General features: G+C 38.0%; 1 protein-coding gene across 10 annotated transcripts in view; it reads left to right on the top strand.

Annotated features, from left to right (window-relative positions):
- The window catches only part of Rad18 (RAD18 E3 ubiquitin protein ligase), a 199852-nt gene that overhangs the window by 133149 nt on the left and 43026 nt on the right, over positions 1–23677 (top strand). For all 10 annotated transcript variants that reach the window (XR_015453336.1, XM_087216724.1, XM_087216722.1 and 7 more), the window contains one exon: positions 2878–3052. Coding sequence is in view for 9 of the 10 variants with exons in the window: in XM_087216724.1 (XP_087072850.1) it covers positions 2878–3052 (175 nt within the window). In the remaining variant the exon portion in view is untranslated. The remainder of the gene's footprint in view (positions 1–2877; positions 3053–23677) is intronic.

Genomic DNA, 23677 nt, shown 5'->3' with positions numbered 1-23677 from the left:
GAATATAGGCTATATGCAAAAAAGGAGGGTGTTTTAAGTTGAATTCCTGTTCCCTGTTGTTTTGTTTGTTTGTTTGTTTTTTGTAGTATTAGGGATCTAAATCCTGGTCTTCACCCCTAGCTACATGCCCAACACCACTCCTTCTCTTTTAAATTTTGAGGCAAAGTCTCACTAAGTTGCCCAGGCTGGGCTAAAACTTGTGATCTTCCTGCCTTAGCTTCCCGGAGTGCTGGATTCCCTGGTTTGTCAACTTGTTAGCTTTTCCTGGAGTTGAGAGATGTAATTGCCTTGGGCACATGTAGTGTCTCTGGGGATTGGTACCCTAAGGTGATCCTTGTAATGTGTATGTGCTACTAAAGCACAGTCCTTGTAATGTGATTACAACAGAGACCCTAGAGATACTGGGTGGTCATCTTTTTTTTGGGGGGGGGTCATCTTGTGAGCTCCTTTTTCCTTTTCCCTGAAGCCTTAGAGGGCGATGGCAGAGCTTAGTTTGGTGATAATGGCTTACTAATAGGCAACATCAGAGTTTATACTCGTGATGTATACTTTTTTCCTTGTATGATAAAAACTTAGTCTTTTGGGGAAAACTCTTAAGTAGATGAACTTGGAAAACATTGTTTTTTGAAGAGTTTGATCTATTCTTTTTTCATAAATTTTCTTTGTGTAGCAAAACTTTGAAAATTTTTTATGGCTTATATCTAGATGTTCCCCCAAAGCCTCATGTGGTAATTAAGAAGGGCTTTTCAGAGGTGGCTGGATCTAGGCGGTGTGATGCCAGAATTGATTTATGGTGTGGTGCTAGGATTAAGATCGCCCCTTCCTGACTGTGACTGCTACCCACCTTAAGGATGAGAAGTCTGGATAAGATATAAGGGAGAGAAAGAGTATCACTTGTCACTTGCTGCTTCACTACTTCACTGCTTGCTGCCTTCTGCTTTGCTACCCTCTGCCTGCCATAAACTATTTTTCCTCTGCAATGCCCCTTTGCTAGGCTACCCTGCCTTATAAGCAGCATACTATAAACTGAAACCTCTGCAAACTGTGAACCAAAGTAAACCTCTCCTTCTTTAACTTTGGGTGTTGGGTATTTTGTCTCAGCTACTAGAAAAGTAACTATGATGAAGTTCTTTTTAATGTCTTTTGTTAGAGGTCATTTGGCTCCATAAGTACTCTCCATAAGGGGTGTGTGAAAGCTGTTTCTTGGTGAGAAAACACATTAAATTTACCACATGTGCTTGCTTGTGAAATAATTACTCAATTCTTCAATTTTCAAAAGTTTTTTCTTTTTTGCTATATTGTGATTTGAGCCCAATGGGTGCTCTACCACTGAGACACTTCTCCAGCCCTGTTTAAATTTATTTGAGACAGGGTCTTGCTGAATTGCCCTGGAGGGACTTGCACTTGTGGTTTCCCTGCCTCAGCCTCCCTCAGTGCTAGGGTTATTCAACTCCTCAGTCTTAAATACAACACAGATGAACCCAGCATGATATCACATTCCTCTAATTCCAATGTTACTGTTAAGCTAAAGCAGAAGGATCACAAGCTTGAGCCTAGCCTGGGCAATTTAGTGACTTAGCGAGACCCTTTCTCAAAATGTTTCCATGGCTATCCTAAAAATAGGAAAATAATAATATTTAACATTTTAAAAATATATATAAAAAAATAAAAAGGGTTGGGTACAAAGGCCCTAGATGGTTCAGTCTCCAGTCCTGAATAATAATTTTTAAAAAGATAGCACAAACAAAAATCTCAACAGAGTCCTGAAACACAAAATGAGAGGCCGAGTGTGGACAGCAAGGAGCCTTGTGCAGCTACTGACTTTTGCATTCATCTCTGCAGACTTCTGGCCGTACTTGTGTGTCACAACTGTGAAAACACTGGGAGCTTTCTCTGCACCTTTATCTTTTTTCAAAGATTAATAAAAATCTTTCAATTAGGATAAGATTTTTGTAGAAGGAAACACACAAAAGAAAGGTAAACATTCAACAAGCACATAGATATTTTACCTTACTCAAAATTTAAAGACAGTAAAATATAAACAACAGTTAGATATCTCATGCCTATCAAGCTGCAAACAATAAAGAATGGTATATTTGATGCCATCTATGAAAGAGAGAAATTAGCATGGTGACACACTCAGGAGTGTAAATTTGGGAGGAAAATGCCATAATATATTAAAAGGAAAAATACTGAAATTTGTATTGTAAAAACTCTCCACACATGTACAAAGATTTATGTACAAGAATGTTTAACAAAAAACTATTCAAAATAGCAAAAAAACCCAAAACCAATCCATTATCTCTAAACAAATCACTGAAGCATTGCAGTATATCTATACAGTGGAAGAGGATATATAATTTGTAAACAAATAAGGAGAACTATATGTCTTGATATAGACAACATGAATTACATATTTTTAATTTGTAAAAGATTAATATTTTATTTTTAAAATAGCAGTAATAAATCGTGTAGATTTAGTTAGAGGAATGAGTTAACTTGGAGAAATTTGTGTCAAAATGTCAATAGCAGGTGTCTTTGTGAGATGGCATTGCAATAGATGCTCAATTTTCACTTAGTGTATTTCTACAAGTACAATATAATTATAAGGATTATCATTTCTGATTTTAAAGGGAATTTTATTTTTAAATTAAGTGGAATAACAAAGTAGACTGTGTAATTAGGTCACACTGTTGTGTTGATTCTTGTTCTCATGTCACTGAGTTTTAGAATCAGTGGTTTACAGATTTCTATTTTACGAAGTACAAATAACGATATTGTATTATAGATGTAATGGGCATACGGAAATTGTAGATTTTAATAATGTTAAATTTAATAATATTTCTTTTCTGTCTTTTAAATTTTTTTTCTTTTTAGGACCAAAAGATGATAAAATGAAATTCTCAGATGTGACATCAGAAGCAGACCATTTTCACCCATCAAAGCTGGTCTCTCCAAGCAAATCCAAGGCCAAAAGAGCAGATGATTCTTCTAGTTGTACTGATATTCAAGAAGTGACTCTTTTCTCATCAGAATCAGATTCCTGCAATAGGTGAGAGACATGTAGTAATTTATTATTTTAAGTTTCTGCTTTCGGTATACACATAGATAGATAATTACAAGATAGCTTTGAGACATGAAGTTTGTCAGTTTTCATTCATTTCCATCTGTTTACTGCTGTGTTACCAAACCAGGATATGTGGGAGGGTAGTGTAGTGACCAGAGGGTGACTTTGTTTTTCACTCTGTAGGCTTTACAGAGTGAGGTCTTTAGAATTGGAAAGGAAAACAGGATAAGCAGTGACTTTTTTGTGAGTGAATGAGATAATTAGAAAGGTGGGTGCATAAAAACTAAAGGAGGGATTTTTTGTGTGTGGTACTGAGGATCAAAACCAGGAGCATTCTACCACTAAGTTGTACCCACAGACCTTTTTTAAACTTTGAGGCAAGGTCTCACCAAATTGCTCAGGCTGACCTTGGACTTGTGAGCATCCTGTCTCAACTTCCTCAGTAGCTGGGATGAATGGCTTCTACACCGCCATGCTTGGCTAGAAAGGTAAAGAAAGAAAAATGTAATTGAATAAATAAAATGGATTAGAGGAATTTTTAAAAATTAGAGATTTAGGAGTGAGCTATTTTGAAAAGATTTTTACAAGATGGTATATATGTAGAAGGGTGACATTGGGTTAATCCATTAATACACACACACAAATACATGCACATCTGTTTTTGTTCATATTTCACATTATCACAGGTTAAGCATACTAAATTCAAAATCTGAAATTTTTGAGCATTATGGTACATTATGAAGCATTTCAGATTTTGCTTTTTTAGATTAAGGATGTTTAACCTATAAAGGCTATGCAAATATTCCAAACTCTGGAGACCTCTGAAATCTTGTCCCAAGAAATTAAGATAATATATTCAGCCTGTAAGTCATAGATAACCCTGTTCCTAACTGTAATGCTGAGTGGCTGCATTGTTTTGTTGTGTTTCTGTAGTATAACTGACAAGCCCCTACCATTTATAGTTGATCTCTTTATGTTTTTTTCATTTTTCTGTTTTTGTACTTAATGTGTTGTAAAGCTCCTTCATTTGCCTGTAGTGAATTTCTTCTTTATCTTTCTCATCATTTTGACCCTAGTAGGTGTGGTTGTTACTTCCTGAATAAATTATACCAATTTAAAGCACAGTCAGTAGCATATAAATATTAATATATCTTGGATATTACTTAATCTTTGATATTAGTTCATTTAAAAATTAACAGTATTCTAAAACCTTAGCCAACCCTGTCAAAAAAAGGAAAGAAAAGACACAAATCCATGCAATTAGGAATGAAAAGGATGAAATCACAACAGATCATGCAGAAATCAAGAAGACAATCAATACCTACTTCGAGAACCTATACTCAAATAAGATGGAAAACACAGAAAAAATGGAACAATTCCCATATATATATATATATATATATATATATATATATATATATATATGAACTACCAAAGCTGAATCAAGAAGATATAAAAATTCTAAATAAACCAATATCAGTCAGTGAAATTGAAGATTTAATTAAAAATCTACCAATGAAGAAAAGTCCAGGCCCTGACAGATTCACTGCTGAATTCTACAAGACATTTAGAGAAGTCCTAATGCTGCTACTTGTCAAACCCTTTAATGAAACTGAAAGGGAAACAGTACACCCAAAGTCATTCCTGGAAGCAAGCATTACCGTGATACCACAACCAGAGAAAGATCCAACCAAAAAAGATAACTATAGGCCAATCTCTCTAATTAACATAGATGCAAAAATTCTTCATAAGATGCTGGCAAACAAAATGTAGCAAATCATCAAGATCATACACCATGATTCATCCCAAGGATGCAGGGATGGTTCAACATATGCAAATCAGTAAATGTAATACACCATATGAACAGCGCCAAAGACAAAAGCCGTATACTCATTGCAATAGACCCAAAAAATAGCATTTCACAAAGTCCAACACTTATTCATGATAAAAACTACAAAAATTTGCAATAGATGGTCTATATCTCAATCTGATAAAAACCATCTATGACAAACCAACAGCCAACATTATATTAAATGACAAAAAACTGAAAGCTTTCACTCTGAAATCAGGAACAGCACAAAGATGTCCATTGTCACCACTTTTGTTCAATATGGTTCTGCAAACATTATCCAGAACAATTAGACAAGAGAAAGAAATAAAAGAAATAAGGATAGGAAAGGAAGAAGTTAAATTATCATTATTTGTGGATGACATGATACTGTACCTAGAAGACCTCAAAAACTCCACCAAAAGACTTTTAGATTTGATAACCAAATTGAGTGGCGGAACTGGATACAAAGTCAACACTCAAAAGTCAATAGCCTTCCTGTATACAAATAAAAGACTCAGAGAGAGAGAAATTAGAGAAACAATCCCTTTCACAATAGCATCCAAAAAAATGAAATACCTAGGAATCAATCTAACGACGTAAGTAAAAGACCTCTACATTGAAAACTACAGTACTCTGAAAATGGAGATGGAGGATATCAGAAAATGGAAAGATATCCCTTGTTCTTGGACAGGAAGAACCAATACAGTGAAAATGGCTATACTTCCAAAATTATCATACAGATTCAATGTAATTCTAATCAAAATCCCAACAGCATATCTCACAGAATTAGAAAAAACAATCCTAAAATTCATTTGGAACCAGAAGAGAACTAGAATAGCAATTCTGGGCAACAAAGGTAAAGCAGGTGGTATCACAATTCCTGACTTTAAATTATACTATAAAGCTATGGTGATAAAAACAGCATGGTACTGGCAAGAGAACAGACCTGAGGATTAATGGAACAGATTAGAGGGTGCACAGACAACTCCAAACATTCTCAACCACTTTATTTTTGACAAGTGAGCCAAACACCTTCAATGGAAGAAAGCCTCTTTAATAAATGGTGCTGGAAAGGCTGGCTTTCCACATGCTGAAGACTAAAACTAGGCCCATATCTTTTACCATGCACTAAAATAAAATCAAAATTGATCAATGATCTAAATTTTGTTTTTTGTACTGGGGATTGAACTCAGTACCTTGCGCTTGCAAGGCAGGCACGGCACCCCTGAGCTAAATCCCTAGCCCTCAAAGATCTAAATATTAAAACAAACACTAAATCTGCTGGAAGATAGAATAGGTATGTACAATGCTTGAAGACATTGATATAGGCAAAAACTTAATAAATAAATCCCTGACTGCAGAGGAAATTTCACAAAGAATCAACTCGTTCTCATCTTACTAAAAAGCTTTTGCACAGCAAAAGAAATCAGAATTTTTCCAAGCTATTCCTCAGATAAAGAACTAATATCTAGAATATGTTATATAAAGAACTGAAACTAATAAGATGCCCTAGCTAGATTTAAAGGCCCAATCTAAAAATGGGTATCTGAAATGAATATACACTTCTCAGATGAAGTACAAATGGCAAATAAATATATGAAAAAATGTTCAGCATCATTGGTCACTCGAGAGATACAAATTAAAACAACTCTGATATTCCATCTCACTACAGAAAGAATGGCTATTATCAAGAAATTAACCAATAACAAATGCTGGCGGGGGTGTGGGGAGAAAGGAACTCTTCTCTGCTGTTGGTGGCAGTGTGGACTGGTGCAGCCACATGGAACTCAGTGTGGAGGTTCCTCAAAAAAGCTAAAACTAAAGGTTCCATTTGACCTTGCTGTTCCCCTCCTTGGTATCTTCCCAAAAGAATGAAAAGCATCATACGACAGCGATATATTCACACCCATATTTATAGCAGCACAGTTTGTAATAATGAAATCTCAGAAACAGCCCAAATGCCCATCAAATGATGAATAGATGAAGAAGGTGTGGAGTTTTTTTTATATAGTGGAGTATTACTCTGCCATAAAGAAGGATGAGCTTGAGACATTTTTAGCTAAATGGTTGCACCTTGAGACCATACTCTTAAGAAAAAGAAATCACCCGGTACCGAAAAAAAAAAAAAAGAAAACAAAATCAGACACACATGTGTAAATATCACATGGTTTCTGTGGTATGAGAAACTGAAAATGTAAGTAAGGACCAAGATGTATAATAGATACTAGTGTTGTGCCCAGATCACGAAGTCCCCAAAGACCACCAAGGAGCCGATTCCAATGCAAACGCATGAGGGTCGTTTATTCAAGCTCGAGCAGGGACTCACAACCGTCACCGGCGCAGCGGATCAGGATTGAGAGCCCTGAATTTCAAATTAGCAGGGTTTTTATTGTGGTTACAGCAAGGTTTGGGGATTTTCCACTTAGCAGTTACATGATTGGTTGACATTTAGCAAGTATGAAGTGTACATTTCTGATTGGCTAGGTTCATCGGGGGGTTGAGGGGCGGTTACATGTAGGTTTTACGAGGGAAATGAGGGACAAAGGTTGGTGGTCGACTGTCATGTACTGATGGTCAGCAGACACACTATTAGTCACGACCATTACGTACTGACAGTCAGCACATCTACAGATTGTTCTATGGATAGGGGGCCGGAACATTCTTTTCCTAGGCAAACAGATGGTTGAGTAATTAACTTAAGAACTTTGCTTCGGTACAGATTGTGTCTTTTGTCCCAGAGCATGCACATTTTAACCATTAATTTGTGAGAGACTAGGGGAGTGGTGTATTTTAGCAAAATGGAGTCACTTTGGTCTCACACTGGGAAATAGGAAGCAAATATTCAAATGAGAAGAGGAACAAGGGAAGTGGGAGGGGGAAAAGAAAGAAGGAACAAAAGAAAAAAAGAATGGAAGGAAAAAAATAGAAACAAAGGTTTTGTAGATAAAGAGGGGAGGGTGTTATTCAGAAGGAAGGGAATGGGAAAAAGAGAAGAATCAAGATACATCATGTGCAGGTACAAATTCCCTATGATGAATGTTATATCTGAAATGTACCAATAAATGTAAAAAAAGAACAGTATTTTAGAATGATAGATTTTTGTCCATGTGAATCATTAAATTAAGAAACGTGTTTACCTGAAGACCCTCTTCTTTCATAGGATTCCTGAGGGAACAACTTTGAATTGTTAATAATGAAATATTAGAAAGGGAAAAATCTTCCTGCCTCATCCCAAAGATTTTTGAGGTCAAAAACATTGTGTTTCCAGTTAACTGAAGGATAGCCTGAGTTTTTTATGTACTAGCTTTAGCCATTTTTGCCAGACCAGTGTGTAGTATTTGTTTTTAAACACAAATCTTCTGCGAATACAAGGTAAAAATTGAGAAAAATCAGAGGCAGAGAGAATAAAGATTAGTTTCTAAGCATAGTTACTAGATGTTTGAATGTTTTGAAATCCCGGAGTAAAGTGGATCATGTTTGTGAGCTTGGCCTGGGAATAGAATTAACTGATAGGGGGAACACATAGCAACTGAATGTGCAAGACTATGGGAAGCAAGGTAAATTTGGAATCTTGGGCTCAGAAAGACTGGTTGGAATCACTGCATCGTGAAAGGATGATTGAGAAGGAAAAGGCCAACTGAATATGGTAGTTGTACACCTGTAATCCCAGTACTCTGGAGGCTAAAACAAGAGGCTCAGAAGTTTCAGCTCAGCCTGTACAACTCAGTGATTTAGCAAGACCCTTTCTCCCCCCACCCCTCCCCCCAAAAAAGCTGGTAGAGGGGGTATCCTAGGGTTATAGCTCAGTGCAAAGGCCCTAGGTTCAACCCTCACTACAAAACAAGACAAAACAAATCCCAAAGCAAAACAAAATGTGCCGTTGCTTTTAGGTGTACAGTACTATGGCTCAGGAACTAGGAGAGCAAATAGGTAGTATCTGGGTAGTAGGAAGGGTAAAGGAAATATGGCCAAGGGGAATGTGGAGTAAACCTTCATGGGTCACTGTTAGTCATAACAGAATACCTCAGATAATCAACTTATGAAGGTTTCTTTTCAGCTTACACGATTGGTTGGTCATGTAGCTTTGGGGCCATGGCAAGTCCACACAGTGTGGCAGGCGCCTCTGAAAGAGCAAAACCCACTCACCTCATGGCCAGGAAGCACAGAAGGGAAGGAGCTGTGGCCTGTACTCCCTTAGAGGGCATGCAGCAATCACCTAATGGCCTGTGAAGGCCCAGCTCCTAAAAGTGCCATCGCCTTCTAATAGTGCCACCCTTGGAATCCAACCTTGAACATATGGGCCTGTAAGTGACATTCAAAATCTAAGTGTAGCAGACAGATTACTAAGACAGGATAGTTCTAAGTGTAGTTGTTATATCTCATCTCTTTGACAAAAGTGCAGAGGTGAAAAATACCATCACCAACCTGCTGCTTCTACTGTCTGTCACTTTGTTAGGTGATTGGTTTTTGACATTATTTATCTTACTCCGACCATGATCCTGGATAACACAGGCAGTTTCTTTGCCCATCCTTCATGCTTTTCTCTTGCTAAGGGTCACATGTCATTATCCTTATGAAACATTTTGAGATGACAATTTTGTTAGCAACTCAAAATGAGCATAATGGTGTTAGGTTCTCTATGACAGGGTCTGACATTGAATTCATTTATTCAACAAGTATATATTATGTGCCAAGCACTATTTCAGATGCTTCAGTATAGCAGTGATCCAACCATTAAATTGTTTTAAATGTAAGCCTACATTCTGTTTCACATTATAGTTGATTATGTATGTGTGTGCACACACCCCTGTGGCCCAGTGAAAGTAGCTAAAAATTACAAATCTTTAATAGCTTTATTAAGATGCAGTTTACCTGTTGAAGTGTACATTTCAGTGGTTTTCAGGACCTTCTCAGAATTACACAGCCATCACAACAGTCTGGAACATTGTCTCTCCACAGTCACTCCTCATATTCCCCCCAAACTTCCTTCCCAAGCCTGAAGCAACCCTGTCTACTTCCTGCCTCTATGGACTTGCCTATTCTTGACATTTTGTATAGCATAAACGTTTTCGGACTTCATCAATTTTGTGTAGTGTTTTAGTACTGTATTTCTTTTTATTGTCAAAGATTCCATTTTATATGGACATATGTTTGTAATTATTCATTTATTAGTTTATGGACATTTGGGTTTCTATTTGCAGTTTTAACAAGGAAAAATTCATTAAATTTCTTTGCATACTTTGGAAGCTTAGCTTCAGTGATGGTGTTCAAGAATTTACTGGGTTTCCCTTGAGAAAGTGAGCCAAGTCTCCTCTATTACTCATCTCTCAAGTATGAATAGAAGTGTTTTACACACTGTAAATATTGAGCATGTTGATATTTGAATTTTTAATCCTATTGAGGTTCTTTTTTGCATCCCTTTTTCACATGCTCTGTCATTTTGTCAGTCCAAGATCTTTAAGTTTAAAAGGTAATCTTCCTTGTATAAGACCTAGAAACTAAGGCTCAAGAGAAAGTGAGCAAGAAGCAAGCCTTAAACACTAGCATTGGTTCAATGCCAGAACAGAGCACTTGGCAACTGTGGGGTAGCAGGAAAGTAGCAGGCTGAGTCAAATGGCTTTGGGTCAAGTTCTTTGGGAGAATTTTGGATTTAGTTTTTGAAAGTCTCTTTCTGTGTATCTTTGAAACACTTATACAGATATTATCTCTCAGATCTGTTGGGAAGTCGAAATGAGATATTAGATGTGAGAGTCTGATAAATATATGATTATTGCTGTTCTTTCATAAACACAAATCAATTAAATTTTCCTTAGTAATACTGGAAAATGTAGGACTTTGTGGTTGAACATTTCAGAAATGCTTTCCTAGCTCTCACTGTATTGATTTTAAGGTACACCTTTTCTACTTTATGTTTTAATACCTGAAGTTGTGATATGTCCTTTAGTCAGCAGCATCTACCTTTGCTGACAGGCTTGATGTAGGCAGGGTGTGCTTGCCAAGGGTGTCCATCTTGGCTTTTCATACTGTTATCCTTCCAGTTGGATTGCATGTATCATTGGTGAGGTATTATTAGTTTGTCATTTAATATATCTTCAATAAAATAATGAAACAAGTTATTGTGTATAAGGAAAAGCACAGAAACTTAGCAGTAGGGTGTAAATTTGATGTTAGTAAGATATATTTATCATTGGATGAATGACTACAATACTTGAAAAGCAATCAATTGCTTTAAAGGACCTAGAAAACAATTTTGCTATGTGCAAAGGATTGCCTGTTACCTGACTGACTAAAGGCAGGAGAAACAGCCACATCCCTTGAAATGGGTAGATGGAAGAAATTTCAAAGTAATAGCAGTGACCAGGAGTGATCCATGTGTGGTAAGGACTACTGCGAAGGTTCCAAATGTCAATTTGTCAAACACTTGTTGCTGCATTAGAGCAGAAACTGCTTGTCTTCTAGCCACATGCAGTGTGGTAGAGAAAGAACTGTGAGTTCAGTTCGTAGAGTGGATGTCAGTGCTTAGATGCCATTCCTGAGGACAGACAGAAATCAAGTGCTTTTGAGAATGTAGTACCTGTTGGTGCAGAGGTTGAGTTTGTGTAGGAAAATTCAGATATTACAGATGCTGAGCCAAACCATGAAGAGCTGTATAAACACTTTAGGAGTATTTTGACCAATTTATTTCAGTTATAGTTGTATATATGCATAATAATGGCTTTAAAAACCCATGTCTACATAAGTTTAAAAGAACTCTGGGCATATATAAATGAAAAAGTCTATGTGAGAAAAACATATTATATCATTTCTAAATTGCTATCAATTTTTTTCTTTTATTAGCATATAAAGTAATACTTCATTTTGCCATCAGTGTCATCTTGGATTTTTGAAATTCAGTATCTGAATACAAATATTTAGGTTCCTTGCTTCAAGCATAGTTTTCGTCATCTAAATGGAAATACATTAAGTATCTTATACTACTCAGTGGTGGTAGCCTGGCAGAAGGGTGTCACAAAGTATAATGGCCCATTGCTTAGTGCTAACTTAATGACTCCAAAACTTAAATAGTTAGGAGAGATATCCTTTTGACTAAGAAGGTTATCACCACAGAATTCAGAAAGAGTTCAAAATAAGAGATGAGGCCAGCTGCTTTAGTAGAATCGTAGCACAGCAGTGTGTTTGGTTTTTATTTGTCTTGTCTAACTTTTGTTTTCCAAAGTGTTCAGGCATCAGCTGGGAGGGAGATGAGGCACTAAGGTGTCTTTACTGAGATCTTTTCCAACCCTAAAATTGTTTTTGTCAAATGTAATACGTAGGGAACAGGGAAAGGGGACGTTAGCAGAATCTCTGCAGTAAGTCCTAGTCTCCTGCGAGCCACGGCAGCACACGGCAAATTACAGGAAAGGTAGACAAATGAGACTGAGAAGAAGCTGAATTTTGAGTCTGATCAGTGCTGCTCTGGGCGGCAAAGACGAAAGGCCCCAGTTTACTGCACCTTTTATTCAGTACATCAGGAGAAACAGATGTAACAAGTGACTTGTAGAGAGTTCAGTACATCCTGCGTAAATAAGATGGCAACAATCCAAGAACGAGGAGGAACTGCGTAGATGTTTGTTCCTCCCAGGATGTTTTCAGCTCCCAGGATGTTTCTTGTCCTGGAGCATCACAGCATCACCGCATCATTGAGGTCTCAGTTGTGACCAGAGGCCAAAATGGAATTATGTCTTGGAATTCCATAGCTGGGCTGTAGGCAAGAGAACTAAGCTAACCAAATGATTTTTCCCTAAAATTATGTAGCGTTGCTCCCGACAGTAATAGTTGGTAAATTATCTGTGTGTTCTTTTACTACTTGTCTGTTGCAGGTCATAAATAAACCTTCCCAAAGTTAGATTTGTTTGTTAGGCATTGAAATGTTTCTTTTCAATTTTTGCAAACAGTTTTCATGTTTTTCTTATTATAATAGCTTTATTGTTTTCATTATAAAGCCCTAAATTTTCAAAAAGTACTTTTAAATTACATGTCACATGTTTATTATGAAAAATAGGAAGTTTGGATTAAATGAATAAAATTCCTTAATTTTCATAATTCCATAATGAAATTCTATAATTTTATTAGAGAAGTAACTTAGTATTACCATTTTCTTAAATTCCGAAGATATACATATGAGTAAGATGAACATTTTTTAAATCAGCGGATCATACTATTTTTTCATTTTTAACAGTTTTCTTTGTAAGGAGAAAAGTTGTGGTATTTTAGGTCTAATGTGAATAGAAATATGTTGTGGGTTGTTTTTAATTCATCCAGTCTTGGTGTTATACAGAGTGTAGATCTTATGTATTTGTATAAAGAAATTGATTTTTCTCTGTGCTAGAGCAATATTCAGTCTTACTTAATATAGCTGACTGACAACCAAGAATAACCTTGTTTAAGATGCAATAGTTGTAGCTGCTCCAAGTAATTATTATGATAAAACAGTTTTATTGGTAACTTAATTCTTAACTCTTAAGTACTTCTTTTAGAATTTGAATTATTACCATATTCATCTTGTCTTGCAAGCCTGAAAACAGATGATAAACAAATGAATAAGAATTTTAGGGTTTTTTATAGCTTCTTGGTAGATGATTTCTGGGAGTTCAAGAGACTTGTCCAAATCTCTGTAAATTAGCCTATTGTTCTTATTAACGAAAAAGAGAGTGCTTTTGTTCACCAGGTTTTGGCAAGCAGAGAATTCTGCATTTCTATTGAGGACTAAATTAGAAGAAAAGATGCTATTGATTATGACCCCAGAGAGAAAGCATTATCTTCATGCAAGAATGAATTGTAGTCATACTGTTTCTTGGAAGAATCTTTAGGTCATTATTTTGAAAAATATTGTGTGCATTTTAGGTGTAGGCAAAAGATTTTAAAGAGAGGCAGTATTTGTAGGCAGGATGTCACATGCCTGTAATCCAAACACTTGAGAGGCTGAGGCAGGAGGATTGCTGCAAGTTAGAGGCCAATTTGATCCATATAGTGAGCAAGACCCTGCCTCAAAAAAGAAAAAAGAAAACAGTGAATGAGAGAGATAGTATCTTTTGGTATAACTGCAGAAATAATTTTATTGTAATAACATTTAGTTTCTTCAATTTGGTAATTGTGTAATTGTTATGTACATGAATGGCTTTGTTCTGAAGAAAAGCACATTGATGTGTTAAAAGTGAGTGACAGCTGTAACTTAGAGAAAAGGCATGCAGTACACACACACATAGCATATATACACAAAGAGATAAGTGAGACAGAATGTTAACAGCTAGAAGATGTGGTGAAGGTTATAAGGATCATTTTTTATAGGTTTGAAAGTACTACATCTAGGAAAGTTTTTGTAAGGAAAGATTTATACTTATGATTTATTGGCCAAAAAAAGTGACAGCCAGGATCTACATGGAATCATGAATCTGGTTTTCATTTATTTCAGTCAGGTTATCAGAAACCACCCAATATGGCTGTCTGTGCTTCCGTGCTCTGGGAAACGTGGGTGACTGATTTTGATGCTTGTAGGCCCATCTCCGGGGAGTCCTCCTGCAGTGCCAAGAGTTGGTCATGAAAGAGCCTGAGCCATTTAAGGAAGAGTGAGCACATTCTAGTTCCTGGCAGTTCCTGGTGGACACGGGGGCCTCGCTGGGATGTTAAGCAAGGAACTGTGTCTCTGTGTAGGATGTCCCATGAAGGCGCAGACAGAACACTAGGCACTTTGACAACAAGCTAATTAAACTGTTGCCATATGTTTCTATATTTTGCTATATTTTTTTCTTCACTTTTCAGTCATTTCCCAAAGAGCTGTCTAGAAGCCTTAAGAGCTAGAGAAAAACACATTTGACAAAATCCTGATTCTTTTCGGGGGAAAGTATAAGAAGGTATAAATGGCAACCTTTCCTAAATTGTGAGTAAATTGGAAAATGATGGGGGTAATCTTATGGGAAAAAACTGCCTTGGTGACAGTCATCTAAAGAATGTGGAATGTTGGCCCCTCCAGCCTGTGGGTGAGAGCAGGCTGGGTTCAGTGCTTAGTGTTGAGGGTAGGGTAGCACTTCATTCTCAAAGCAGCTTCTCACAGCTGGAGGGAGTGGTTGGCTGGGGATTGAGACTGTGAGGTCTGGTATAAGGTAGGCCTTCCATGAGGGTTATGGTGAGCACTGGACAAACCTAAATAGTTTGGAATTGGTGAATGCAGCAAGCTGAGGATTTTGAGATGAGGGGTTCAGAGGGTCCTGGAGTATGTTCTTTGATGGTTTCTACTGAAAGCTGATGTGTCTTACCAGGAGTATTTGGACTCAGCCCTAAAGTTATTCACCACTTTTATTTCCTAGGCCAGAGTTCCCTGGAGTAGTTAAGTTACATTGACAAGACAGTGGATGGTAAACTGGCTAATGTAGGCAGTAAGCCACATGGGTTTCTAGAATGTGACTTTTGTGCTAAGAATGTTTCATGCATATCAATGAATATAAAAAGAAAATTGAAATCAATTGAAAAAGAAAAGATTCAACCCAAACTGCTGCTCATTCTTCAAAATCCCCTGACTCTAGGTCTTGAGGACCAATATGATTACCACATCTTTAAGATGCTATCTTTTCTTTTCACACAAATAATTCACTGGTTTTGTTCTCTTGGAGCCAGTTATATCAGATTTTGTACCATAACCCCAAAACTTAGCAGCTTAGACAGCACCATTTATTTAGTTCAAAATGCTGCATGCTGTTGTTGCACTAAGCTCAGCTAGGAAATTTTTCTTATCTTGGATGGTTAAATGTGTCTGTAGTCAGCTTCTGGATACACTTGGGTCTACCTATCATAGGAGTACCTCAGCCAGGGAAGTTTCCCCATGAATGTGTCCAATCTGTAGCTCACCCTTTTTTCTCACTCTTTTTAAAAAGTTAAAATAAAAATATTTTTAAAGAAAGTTTTGCTACTTATGTAAATTAAGTGTGTCATATATTTTATATGCAGCCTAAGATAATTCTTCACTCAGTATCAAGTGGGCAAAAACCTTCAGGTTGGACACACAGGTGTGTTTGCTCATCTTCCAGTCATGGAGAACAGCAGGTTTCCAGGCAATGAGAGAGAGAACAGTGTTCCTAGAGAAAAAGATACAATACCATGTTCAGTGCATTCTGTTGGCCAGAGCAAGTCATAGCACCAGCCAACATTCAAGAGAAGGAATATACATTTTCCTTTTCGAAAGAGTAAAGGATATTGGACACTTTTATAATCTACAGTTTCCTAGAGCAGAAGTTCCAAGCCAACAGCTGTAATGTCTAGAGAACAAGCATTGGAGAGGGAGGATGGAAGTTCCCAGGAAGAAAACCTCTAAGAGAGAGAGAAAAGGAACTGACAACTTGATGTGTTAGGCAAGACTGAAAGAAGTTTTAGAGTTCTTTCAGAAGGTACTGATTTGGACTATAGGTCCCAGAAAACAATTCCTTTAGGGGTTAGGTGAGTGATAAAATTATGTGACCTACCAAATGTAAATCAGCAATGCATGAGCAGGGGAGTACATGGTCAGCTTAAAACATGCAAAGTATTACCTTTGGAGAAAATAAAAAAGATTTAAAATATATTAAACATAACAATATAGACTTCTTAGTATATGTGGTCATATTCACATATTTACCTGTTTACATGTTTACATGGTGATAATATAAACATTGAATATCAATTTAAGAACCAAAAAACATGATGAACCTACAGTAGAATAAAATGGGGAAATGCTGTCTGTCTTTGGATCAAAAAGTGAGGTGGAAGTTAGAAAAATCAAAATTCAAAAAGCAATAGAAACCTCAACACATCTCAAGTATTGCTGGTTAAAAATTGAAGCAAGTATTTGATTTACTGAAAAATCCCAACACACAAGCTAAAAAAACAGAAATTATATAAAACTAGGAAGTAATTATTAGAGATTTATGTTGTCCTATATGTTACTATATTTGTCTAAAAATAAATTTATTTGAATCTATGCAAAGTAGTATAAAACTTAAATTAGAGAATATGCTAACTGTACCTAAATAAGTCTAGGGAAAACAATTTAAAAAAAAAAAAAACAACACATCTTTCATGCGGTATATTTAGTCCCGCAGAGATGTGGGAATGAAAGGTCCAAGGAGTCAGGTCACTTGCTTAGGATTGGACAAGTAGTGTGTGGCAGGACCAAGATTTGCACCCAGGTTGATTGGCCTCAGAGCCCATGTTCTCCTTGTTGATATGCTCCCTTGGACGCACAGCTTGATTTGATCTCCGAGAGGGGAGGGTGTATTCACTGAAATGGCTAAGTTTTCTGAGAAGCAGACCCAAAGACAAGGCTTTGAAGAAAGTGGTTTATTTGGAGGCGAAGGGACACCATAGAGGAATGGAAGTGAGGTGGGAGAGAAAAGGCTCTGCTGTCAAACCAGGCGCCACTGCTATCAAATGGACTTTAATCCTCCTGTGGAAAATGGGAGCTACCCTAAGTAATCCCTCTCACCTCTGAGGCAAGGGCACATGTGTCAGCCAATCATCGGGGGCCTGCAGCCCTCGGTGTGAACAGAGTGGGCTCTAACAATGAGGGCCCCCCTCAGTCAAGGGCACCGACAAGTGAAAGTCAAGGCTGGTGCACTGGGGAACGGTGCAGGATCGTGGGCCCAGGGTGCCATTCACAGGGAATGCAGACAGGGCTCTGTAGGCCTGAGCCTATATTTCTAGCCCACAAGAATGTAGGAATTCACGTGGGCTTTCCAGGCACATTGGAACCCTGTGCCCCTATCTGCCAAGCACACTTGTACTGTGCTGTCAAAGAAGAGAAGAGGTAAAGATGTCTGAGGGGTATTGAAGAAGTGATAGAAAAGACGATCTCAGGGGCCAAATGACAGATTTTATAAAAAGCTCTGTGCCAAACAGATCTGCAGACTGAAGGGAGAAAATATGTTTGTTGATGAGAAACAATTTATTTTTCATCATGTGTGTTAATAAACCAAAGTACAAAATAATCTGTCACCAAACTGAAGTTTACCAACCTAGTAAATAAAAAGCTCTTGGATTTAGGTAGAAAATCACAAGTGTAGAACTAAGAGCTCTTTGACTGTCTTGTGGTGTTTCCTTATTACTCTGCTTTGTTTCTTGAAATGTGCTTGCACTGATGTGTAGATCTCAAATATTTCTCTAATGTATATTTGCTGAAACTTCTTTCTTTCAGAAGACTTTCTCCTAATTTTATCCATGTGTAGCTTAACATACTATTTTCTGCTATGTGGTGTGTTCCTGTTGTAAAATGGATGGCATATATTGGGAGCCAGGTCTCTCATTGTTCGACTGGGAGGTTACAAACAAGTAAAATAGAAGTTCTCCATGTGGCACTTAATTAGAACTGGAAGCATTATTGTATACTCATGTTTAGCTTAATATTCATTGCAATAGACATATATATGTATGTGCAAAAGGAACTGCTGCTTCTTGGAGAAATAGCTGATTCTAGGGCCAGCACTGTGATGTGTAGATGAGGCTGGAGCATTTTATAGTGCCAGGAAGCAAGGGATTGGGGCAGGGGGTAGAGAGGGAGAAAAAAAGAAGAGGAAAATTCATAAGTACTACAATTGATATATGTCAGGGGGTCACAAAAACTAACTGAAAGAGTTCCCAATGGTCAAAGCTAGAATAATTTAACCAATAACATAGATAATGTAGTATCGGATTAACCTAAAGCGTAAAATAAATATGCATGAGTTAATGTCCTACTGACAGAAAAATAGGAGAAAATAGGCAAATCTCCTATGGAGAGGAATTGCAAGTTATTTACATTGGTACTCTCTACTCAAGGATACATAGTACAACCTGCCCCCCACCTCAAGTGTGGGCTGCTCATAGTGACCTCCTAAAGAAGGAATAGTGAAAGAGCAACTGTGTGGTGGAGAAACCCAATACCTACTGTCTCAGCAATATTTACCTATGTCTGTGTTTTTTATAGGTGAAGTTCATGTTGGTACTTTTTGAGTTAAAAAAAAAACCCTTATTATTATGCATGGTATTCTCACGAACATCTTTATAATAGCTTTTGTAGTTGATTTTATAATTTTGTGATGAATTACTGATTCTTCAACATTCTAAGTCAATCCTAGGTAACAAGTGTTATGTGTTACCCAAAATCATGAACTGCCATGACATAACAGTCCTCTGTAAAGTTACATTAAGTCCCTTATCGCAAGAGTTTTAGAGCTCTTTACTTGATTATTACTTGAGTATCTGTAGTAGTTACAGAAATTGGTAGTTGCATCCAGATTGCACACTTAATAACAGGTACCTTCTGTGTCATAGCATACGGTGTCTGATCACCATTCAGATTTTGGCATAGTGAGCATTTTGGTTCGTGTGAGGTGATAATACTTACAGAAGTTGAGTTGTTTTTCATCCTTGATTCAGTCAGCAGAGGAGGAATCTCAGGCTTTAACATCACTGGCATTCTGTTTGTGAGATCTGCATGTAGCTGGAGCTTGATCTTTTGGTGTAAGATAAGATCTGGCAGATTTTTCCTTTGGTAAAGAGGTAGGTCATTCGTTCATAGACTCATTTGACAGATATTTTCCAAGTTCTTTGTGGTCAGTGCTCTGTGGTACTTGATTGGGATACAACTTACTGACTGCCCTTCAATGTCCCTCACACCTCCATGCCTTTGTAGATGCGAGCCCTGCTCTGAACTGCACTCCCTCTTCATCATAGAAGTCCCAGGTCAGATGTCCAACCTGCTGTCCTCAAGCTTTCCTGGCCATTCAGCTGGTTAAGGTCCTTCTGTAGGGCCTTATGCTCACAATACAGCTCCATTTTAGGACCACATCCTAAAGGAGTCACTCACTTAAAAGAATGTCTCTTCTCCACCCCTTCTTGACAGGGAGTAGTTATTAATTTGTAGACATTGAGTTGTTTGTTTTTTTAATCATGGTAGCCCCTGGGCTGAGCACAAAGTTTGCTGGTTGTAGATGTCTGTAAAGATTTATTAAGATATTGGACAACCTGCCTTTAAGTTGCTCACAATCTCACAGAGGAAAAAAAGAGAATTGTACAATTACAATAGAGTGTGACAGGTGTTTTGATGGGATACAGGATGCAGTCGAGCTAGAGGAGAGTGGGGGGGGGGTGGTCCTTGGCAGAGGAGGCAGCATTCCCAAACAGGAGCAATTTACGAAGCAGAGCAGTGGGGATAAGGAACCCAGGATGCAGCCATCTCAGGTGGGCCAAGAGAAATGTAGGCTGTGGGCTCTGTTGGTGAGGGGCACAGGATGCAGTGAGGAGTGCAGGTGCTTCAGTCAGATCCCTGCCTGGAAACCCAGCCCCACGCTTACCGGTTGGGTGAGGTTGAATTTTAAAAGTGCAAAGGCACAAATTTCCAATGATGAATGTCACTTATTATATTGTATACCTAAAATGTACCAATAAACTAAATGTTTTTAAAAAGTACATTCCTCTTTAATTTGTCACGCATTTTATAAACTTTGTAGGAATCTTTGTCTTACATGCTCTTAGTATATTTAGGTTGATTCATAAAGCTCAGATAGAATTTTGACTAGTTCAGAATTGATAAAAAAAAGAGAGAAGAAAAAGGAGTAGCTAAGCATATACTTTTTAGAATGTTTGGAAAGAAGACTAAGTATGAGATTTGAAGGATCTACCAGTTCTAAATGGTAGACACAATCAGTAATTATTTTAAGTCGGTACTCCCAGACCTCCAAGTGTGTGTAGCCAGTTAGATATTTTTCTAGCTTAATTTTTAAAAAATTAGAATTTTTTCATCTTGTCATGATGAATAAAACTGGTTGGGATAAAAGTGATGTGTCATTTACAATACCATGTCCTTAGAATTTTGTATTTTAGTCAGTGATCAAGAATTCCTTTTTGTTTGGTGATCAGGTCTCACTAGGTTGCCTAGGTTGGGTTCAAACTTAGAGTCCTACCTCAGCCTCCCAGAGTCTAGGGATTGCAGGTGTGCACCATCAAACCCAGCTAATTTGCACTTCTTACAGTCAGTTGGAAGTTGTTTAAATCAGAGTATTTTTCCCCCTTACTTCTCATTTTATACTAAACACCTTTGTTTTTAAATCAGAGGAACAGACATTATACGGTCTCATTGGAGATCCTCAGAACTGATAAAAAGGCATGTTAGGATAGAATGTAGACATTTTTTTTAAAAAGAGGCACGAGAAGGATCCACTCAAGATTGGAGTGCGAATACTCAGAGAAATAAGATGCGTTACAGTTTGAGACTGGGAATATTTTGTGTTTTGTGCAGTAGAAATTTGTGGAATTTAATAATGGTAGTCTACTGGCAAGGGGAAGTAGCCTACCCACAGTAAGATAATGGTCCCTTCATAGGGAAAATGCTAATTTACAGATAAAAAAGTGAAAGAGGACCATTTGTAAGTATAAAAATGGAATGGCTGAACCCATTTGAAGATGAAAGTGAACTGCCTAGGTTTATTATATTCTGGCAGAAGAAAAAAAAATAATATAAACTGGGCTTGGGTTTTGAAGGTGCAGTTTTCATTTTTAAAAATATCATTTTCCTTGTCTCTTTTCTGCTTAATTTTTATTTCTCCTGTTCTACCTCATCCCTCCACCCCCTGACTTGGATCTTTTATTCTTAAGGGATGCAGAAGGCCCAATGGTCCATCATTGTGTAACTGCTTTGGGCTGAGGAGGGACAGTGATCCTGCATAGCCAGGGACTGAAAGTCTCACTCTGACTAATTTGAAGGAAGGAGACAAAGGAAGATAGGTTTTGTTGTTTGATGAAGGATCATTGTTTGATGGTCTGGAATAGAAGACAAAGACCCTTAAGTCATTGGCCCTTAAGCTTCATTTTATAACCCGTTAAACAAGCCAGGGCCAGAAATTAATCATAGAATATTGATGAATAGTGGCTTCAAAAATGGTGGAAGTCAGTAGTATTTGGCATAAGGCTTGTATTTTTTAATATTAACCTCTATTTGTTGAAATGTTTACTCAGATAACAGGTGGAGTTTAAGAGAACAGAGACTCCTGTTTTGTCAGTAAGAAATGTAATGTCCTCCTATTTTAAGTATGACAGATGAAAAGCTAAATCTTTATCTGAGAGGTACTTGAAAGATATTCAAATAACATAACAGGACTATACTAAGAGGAGGTGAAGACACATTTTTGGCATAGCTAGTGAGACTTTATGGCTATAAGTTAGAGGTGCAGCTGGAGGCTGGCAGCAGGCTCTGGTGCAATGTTTAGAGCCCCCTTTTTATAACTAGCCTAGCTTTTAATATTACTATTACCATGGGCTTTGCCTCCCACACACTTCCTCTCCCCCTTCCCACATGGTGGGACACACTAGGAACTGTCCCTGGAGCCACGAGAAAACCTCTTGAGTTCCCCAGCTCCTATGAACCCCCTTCCACCATCCAGCTCCCTGCCTTTCCCTGATAATTAATGTCACAAAAGGCTAAAAGATTTGAGTTTTGCGACAGCTGAAAGCTTGAGTGGGAGAGAAGAGACAAGAAGTGGATAGGGGCTTTCTTAGGGGAGAGAGGAAGGAAAGTGGGCTCCTTCTCAGGTCTTGAGGATTATGCCACTTGTCACCTGAGTGACTACTTGAATGTGCACGACCTAGGACATGTTCCCAGCCACTCAAAAAGGGGTTGTCTTATGCCCTTTGGTTGGGTGAGAGAGAGGGGGAGGGGGAGAGAGACAGAGACAGAGACAGAGAAGGGGGTGGTGAAAAGAGCAGTTTAGAGGATCTATTTTTATCTCAAGTGTTTAGGACCCAAAAATGTGTGATTTAAGGGGCTCACTTTCCTCAGGTGTCACTGCCAAGGCCAGTCTTCTCCACGGTGTCTTGGGACTGGCCTCATCACACTGGTTGCAGGAGAAACTTGAGACACTGTGGGTCCATCCTCGTCTGTGCCTCCCCAGTGGGCACATTCCACTTCCATCTGAGCCAGGAACGGGGTCTGTGGACCTGAGGGAGAACCTGATGAGGCCACCACACATCATAGAGGATCCTGGTCAACACCACTTCCCATTTCCGGTTAGAGGGAGCAAGTGCCTCTTGCCTTTGGTGCTTTCATGTATAAGCACTCATTTTCTAGGGAGTTAGGAGTCTCTAACTGCTAGGAAGGAGAAACCTAAGGCTGCAGAGGGTTGTAGACAGGGAGAGAGAAAAAGGAGGAAAAAAGAGACAAACCATGCTTCAGAGGGCAGGGTGTTGAGAGAAGTGGGGATGAAAATGCCTTTGGCTGGACTTAGCAGTGCCACTGTCTCTGCATCTCAGTGCCTCTATTTACCTCCTGACACTGGCTTGCCAAGAGACCATGTCACTGAGCTGGATCTGAGAGGTCCCTAAGGCTGAAATATGGAACCTAACTCACCCTTTTGTAGAATAAATTTGCAGGTTCACTGACTTTGATCATAGGAAAAGAATTTTCAGGATGCATTAGTAAGAGGCACAGGAAGGGTTTATTAGGCAGAGATTTTAGATGTACTTAAGAGTGGAGTGTGGCTGCTCAGAGAAGTGAGACTCCTGTAATGCAAACATTTTAAAATTATATAGTAAGCTGAGAAGTCACTAACTATAGTAATGTCTTGTCATAGATGAGGAAATGGAGGTCTGGAGAGGTGATATAGCTTATCTGAGGGGATCCAGTGAATAATAACCTGTGCTAATTCTAGCTTTTTCCCCATCTTGACACGAGTTGCATTAGAATTTTTGACTGTTCACATTTTAGACTTTTTATTACTTCCTCTGCATTAAGAAAGGAGAATTAA

Source organism: Heterocephalus glaber, unplaced genomic scaffold (genome assembly GCF_053883595.1).
Source record: "Heterocephalus glaber isolate CG9 unplaced genomic scaffold, H.glaber_assembly_v1.0 deba00000122, whole genome shotgun sequence".
NCBI lineage: Eukaryota > Metazoa > Chordata > Mammalia > Rodentia > Bathyergidae > Heterocephalus > Heterocephalus glaber.
Note: the sequence above shows the minus strand (reverse complement) of the source record. Positions and strands in the feature narration are given on the sequence as shown.